At 44.3% G+C, this 6,050-nt stretch overlaps 1 protein-coding gene across 2 annotated transcripts; it reads right to left on the reverse strand.

Moving 5' to 3' along the window:
- Nucleotides 1–1,693: 1,693 nt before the first annotated feature.
- Nucleotides 1,694–6,050, reverse strand: LOC104449717. Of its 2 annotated transcripts, none has more exons than XM_010063959.3 (5): nt 5,031–6,048; nt 4,208–4,266; nt 3,959–4,087; nt 2,618–2,753; nt 1,694–2,467 (listed from the first exon to the last, which is right to left on the reverse strand). In XM_010063959.3, the coding sequence occupies exons 1-5, from the start codon at nt 5,727–5,729 to the stop codon at nt 2,123–2,125; spliced, it is 1,368 nt and encodes a 455-aa protein (XP_010062261.2). In that variant the 5' UTR covers nt 5,730–6,048; the 3' UTR covers nt 1,694–2,122. The 2 variants fall into 2 exon arrangements, with proteins under 2 accessions (XP_010062261.2, XP_018731791.2); XM_018876246.2 differs by having other exon boundaries at nt 2,324–2,505; nt 5,031–6,050.

Below are 6,050 nucleotides of genomic sequence, written 5' to 3' on the forward strand. Positions count from 1 at the left end.
TTTAGGAAAAAGCGCATTTGCACCCATCCATTGAGCTCTTAAATTGCCCACCGGATGCTGACATGGCTTGTCATGCGATGCCTCTTGAGTCTGAACTGGTATGTGGTTGATTTTTGGGATAATGATAGCAGAGTGCTCCCTAGAACTTTGCATTGATTGTTCAATCTGGCACCTTCAATTTAATTTCGAGATGTTAATTACCATATAATTTGGTTTTCGCAACTCCTTAATTGGCATGGTGAGTTAATTCGGTAAGCAAAATCTTACATGGAATAGATATGACATAGCTCCTACCTAATGGAGATTTGACAACGGTCAAGAGAGAGATAAGAAATGAGAGTATAGTTTATGATCGAGCGTTTGAGGTAAAAAAGCATAAAGAAAAATCCATTTTTTTATACTTCCGCAAAACAACATTCACCTCCATTCCAGATTTTTTAACGTAGTTGATTTGCAACAGATTTACTCGATTAACTAGATAGAAGAGATGTAAATGACGATCATTCTTCAGATTAACCCAATCAAAATACTAGTTAGCAATTTGAATGGAAGTGAATAGGATTTATCTTATCTGAAGCTTCATAATTAAGTGATAAACTTTTGAGCTGAATTTAAGAGTTACAACTAAGGGCGCGTTTGGTAACGTTTCGTTTAAAAATTGTTAAAGGAACGAAATAGAAAAAAATGTTTCCGTTCTTGGGAACAATTTCTCGAACAAAAACGTGTTTGGTAAACTCGTTCCAGGAACAAAAAAATAAATAGAAACATGTTTGGTAAATTTGGATAATTTTTTTATTTCTTTTATTTTTCTATTTTTTTTTTTTTTCTTTTTTTTCTTTTTTTTTTTTCATTTTTTTTTCTTCTTTTGGCCAGTCGCCGACCAAGGCCTTGGCCGGGCGAGGGTCGGCCTCGCCTTGATCCGGCGAGGCCGAGCTCGCCAGTAATTTGGCGAGGCACGGCCTCGCCTTGATCCGGCGAGGCCGAGCTCGCCCGCCGGGCGGCAAGGCGCGGCCTCGCCGGGCCACCGCCACGTGACGCCGACTCGCCTGATCCGGCGAGGCCGAGCTCGCCCGGCGCCGGCGAGCCTCGGCCTCGCCGGATCGGGGCGAGATCGAGCTCGCCCGTCGGCGCGAGGTCGGCCTCGCTTGATCCGGCGAGGCCGAGCTCGCCTGGGCGGCGAGGCGCGGCCTCGCCGGCCACCGCCCGGGCGAGGCCGAGGCTCGCGGCCGGCCGGGCGAGGTCGGCCTCGCCGGATCTGGGCGAGATCGAGCTCACCTGTGCCGGGCGAGGTCGGCTCGCCGGGGATCGCGAGCCTCGGCCTCGCCGTGGCCGGGCGAGGCCGCCGGCCCTCGTCGGCGGTCGGCCGGCCATGGCCGAGGCCGCGACCGGCCAAAAGAAAAAGAACAAGAGAAAAAGAAAAAAAGAAAAAAGTATTTCTCAAAGTGTTTAAACAAACACAATTTTGTGTTTCTTGTTTCTGTTTCTTTTTGTTCCTGAGAACAAAAGAACAAAAAGGAACAGAAACGCACTAAACGTTGTCCTTTTTTCCTTAACAAAAAAAGAAAAAGTGTTTAAAAACAAAAAAAAGAATACAAACAAACGCAGCCTAAGTGGAGAAAATTACAATTTAGTGGATCACGGATGAGAAATGCTGATATATAATCAGAAAATGTACTAAGTTTCATTCAACAAATGATGTGAAAAGTGAATAGTGATGACCAAAATGAATCATAGGAGCTCACCCTTTAAGTAACTAAACAAAACACATCATACGTGAAGATGAGTTTTAATGATGAACCAGGCACCATTCCTCCATCACCACTCCTCTAAGATATTACAACCATCTAAAATATGGTAAACGAGTTCACCTTATCCGTCACAGAGGATTCACTCTCTATAGAATGCTATACAGTGAGAAAAACGCAACCAAAAAGCAGTAATATAATGACAAGAGGCTGGATAGCCGTAAAAGAATCAGCGAAAATGTAGGGTCACAAGCTGCGCCGGGATTCTGCAGAATCCTTTTCCTGGCAGAATGAGTAAATATGCACCATAGAAATAAAACGGATAGATCCAGTGAAGAACACGCCCTGGAAAACAAAGTCCGGAGAAGAGGAATGCGTTATGTTGGGTCATTTGTTTCTCTATTAAGACGTTGCTTCCCTGATTCATTTCTCTTCATGAGCTTTTTGACGACTTCGTCCCATTTGGTCTTTGGATTGCGAGGCCTGGCTTTGTCATTCAGGACAACATCAGCAGACTTTTCTTCCTGTGAAGGCCGTGATTCTTCATCTTGACGATTTGAATCCGGATTTTCCTCATCTTGAGAGGTCACAGCATGGGGAATGTTTAAGCTCACTGCCCTTTCCAGTGCATCTTTGTGCTCCATCTCTATTGACCTCAACCTCTCCATCTTTTGTATGTTTGGAGCAGTTTTTACAGTCTCAGCATTGCTTTCCCTCATTATCTATCAGTCAATTTGAGTTGATCTATCATCTCAACATGCTACATAATTATGTACACTCGTTGAACAATCAATGAGCAACATATATAAATAGATTCAGGGTAATTTAGGAATTGCAGTGAACCAAAGGAATACCAAGTCAGCCTCACTTACTTGCAAAGCCTTTTCTGCTTCTCTTTCTATCCAGATAATTCCATGATCAGATGTGGCGTTACAAGATAAGACGATATGCTCGAATCTCCCATCAACCGGAATAGCAGTTCTTACTTCTGGAGGATACCTCCCACATCTGCACATACAGAGAAGTGAAAAGCTTGGGTAAGACATTCGAGTATAATTTTTGCTTCTTAAAAACAGAACCATTTTTCCATTCCAATATTCTTTTTTTTCTCCTAGGACAGCTGAAAAGATAAATAAATAAATAAATAAATAAGAACTACTTTACTTTCCACAAACAAAATGAGAGGAAGTCAATCAAATTCCTGCAATAATAAAATTGCTTTAAAAAGAAAAAAGAAAAATGAGATGCAAGACTGTGAAAAGATATGGAAATATGACGAAAACACCTAATGACAATAAAAAAAAAGAAAGCAATGACATACTTTGAATTTGTTTGAGATGCAAAGTGAAAAAATGGTTTTTAAATCTCCAGGTATGTAATGGATTACAAATCAATACTTCAGCTCCTTAAATGCTTAGATTTACAGACAAGATGATACTGCCATCTCTTAATTGGTTGTCTAGCCTGCAGCAGCAGTTAAAAGATAATATTTGCACAAACAAGCTGGGAAACATATTAAAATTGAGAAAAAGAAATTAATAACTTGCACCACAAAATATAGACATAATTACAGATCCGATTCCCCCATATTTCCCTAATCACTCCTCACATTGTGAGACAAACATGTTTACTTTTGGTTGTCAGTGTAACGATCAGCAACACATTTACTAAGTTGAAGACATCCATAGATAAGAGAAATACAGACAGAGCCATATATAGAACATGTGACGATGCTAACAATCTCGACGATGCTAACAATCTCATAGTAATAGGTTCTTGGGTATAAGATATTCCTTAGTTTCCAATGATTATAAGGTCATTGCTAAGCATTTCGTAGTTTACGATAACAGCATCAAATGTTAATTATAACATTCTCCAACAGCTGCATAACTTTTTTTTTTAATTAGATAATCCAAAGTGGTAGTTGTTCCACAAACCGTAGAACGCAAAGTGTGATCTGTAAAAACAAGGATACAAAATGCGATAATCCTACACCATGGGGTGCAGATTATAATTTCCTGAACTGATTTCAAGCAAAGAGATGCTGGTTAAAAAAAATCCTTCACCGCATAAATTCTCTGAGTCCCTTATTCAGCTTAGTTTTGAGACCAAAAGCATGCTAAGATCTTTCTGCACCAGTCTAGCTAAAAAATCTCCAAAAGTTTTCATATAATGCAATATATTAAAACATAATATCCCTACCGTGTTCATACCTGCAAAATTTTCTTTCAACAATATGATACATTCTTCCAGGTGCATAAAGTCTCCTTGGGTCACTGAGCTTCCTACCCTCAGGTATAAAGGTGTCCCTCAGGCAGACCGCAAACAGTAAGCATGGCAAGCTGTCCAAAGCACCAAGGCCTGGATTAAGAAGTGATGATGACAACTCACTCCAAGAGGTCTTTAGGAGCACACGAAAGGAAAGAAAGTCGAGCCATAACATAAAACGTAATGCAACTCACCAGAAAATTGACTTGAAAATATCCTCCAGGGGGGTAGGAGTTCGTGGTAAAAAATCATCCTGGACAAAAAAGATGACAACAGGATCATTTACCCGAAAAGAAACCTCAGTAACTACAGGAGAGCATTGCCTTTCTTCAAACATCTATAGAGGAAAAGCATGCAGTTGCTTAATGACATTCCTCTGATTTTAAAGGTCTGCTTCCTGTGTCAATTCCTCAAGGTAAAGCAGAATCCCACATCGTACTACTTAGGATGTGAAATAATAGTAGTAGGTGGTCCATAGGAAATTCTTGAGAATTGAGATCAACAACTTACTTGTATCTAAAATGAAATAATTGTTTACCCACCACCTACGTAGTTGGGTGCGGGGATGACCACAGGTGCACAGCCACCAGACAACAAAAAACATCACTCTATTAGCTCCTGAGTTTTCTCAAGGGATTCATCACGGCGCTCTAGCTTTAGGCTGAAAATTACCACTGGGTTGCAAGAAATACTGCCTAAATAACGCCTATTTACGAAGACATAAACATGAGGTTTTAACTCACAAAGCCCAGTATGATTACCAGTTTTCATGATGCCCAAAGTCAAGTCGGACCACACCAGAAACTGCGTTCTCAAATAAAAGAGGGAAAAACGACAATGGAACTCCAGAATGAAGTAGCTAAAGACATTACAGCAACAACCACCTATAGTCAACAGCCGACCGAGTCAAAGCTACACCGCTAAGTTGAGTGAAGTTTCCAACAGTTGAAGAAACATCAGCTTATTGCACAGTCAACCGAAAACCAAAGCCATGAGAAGTTCGAACCATCCAATTACCTGCAAGATTATGGAGTGAATCACGTCAGCATACTTCACCGCCAGATTAAGCGACATACACCTCGCCGGAGCCACCGCGTAACACCGCACTTTACTCCGCGGAACTCCGCCCAGCTGATCCCCATGGTTCACCACGATCACCGCCAAGATCGAAGCCACGCCGGACCCGAGCGAGTGGCCCGCAAAAACAAGGTCGTAATTCGACCCGTTCTCGACCCACAGCCTCTTCAACGTCTCCGATTCCTCATTTAACAGCCAAATCGCCGACTTCAACAGCCCTCGGTGGACGTAACCCCCGTCAAACATCTGCTGGCCGAGCCGATTGTCCAGCAGGAGCTCGTAGTCGCTCTCCTTGGCGAGGTTGAGGCCGCGGATCGCGACGACAATCTCGCGGTGGTCATGGTCGACGTAGATGATGTAGGGCGGGGCGTGGCCGAGGGTCTGCTCGTAGGTGACGCGCTTGACGACCCAGTCCGGGTCGAGGCGGTAGCCGCCGGCGGGGAGGTACTTGGGGTGGCGGAGATCGGGCTCGTAGACGGCGAGGATGAGGCGGCAGACGCGGGGGACGGGCTCGAACTCGTCGGGGGTGGCGGGGGGCCACGTGGCGCTGTCGTCGGAGCCGACGTAGGTGCAGCGCTTCCACAGCCACCGGGAGAAGCCCAGGATCACCACGCACTCCACGCCGCAGGAGACCGACATGGCGGGCCCAGGAGGAGATCCCCCCCGGGGTTTCTTGATTCCTCAACAACTGCCGCGATTCAAGAAGGAGACCAAGGGGGCGCCAATGTCTGCCGGTTTTGGCATCAGGGTCGCGAGGGACGGAGGTCGCCGGCGTCCGGAAGGGGGAAAGTTCGCATCTTTTCGAGTTCTAGTGAGGGAGCGGCGACGGTGTCTTCTGCCCCCGTTTCTTGAAAATTGAAATGAAGGGGGTCAGCTTTCCTTTGCTGTAGCTGAGCCTGGATCTGTGCGCTCTTTGCTTTGCTTTGCTTTGCTTAGTGACGACGGCGGGTTCCATTTGTC

The sequence above is a fragment of the Eucalyptus grandis genome, chromosome 6 (assembly GCF_016545825.1).
Source record: "Eucalyptus grandis isolate ANBG69807.140 chromosome 6, ASM1654582v1, whole genome shotgun sequence".
NCBI lineage: Eukaryota > Viridiplantae > Streptophyta > Magnoliopsida > Myrtales > Myrtaceae > Eucalyptus > Eucalyptus grandis.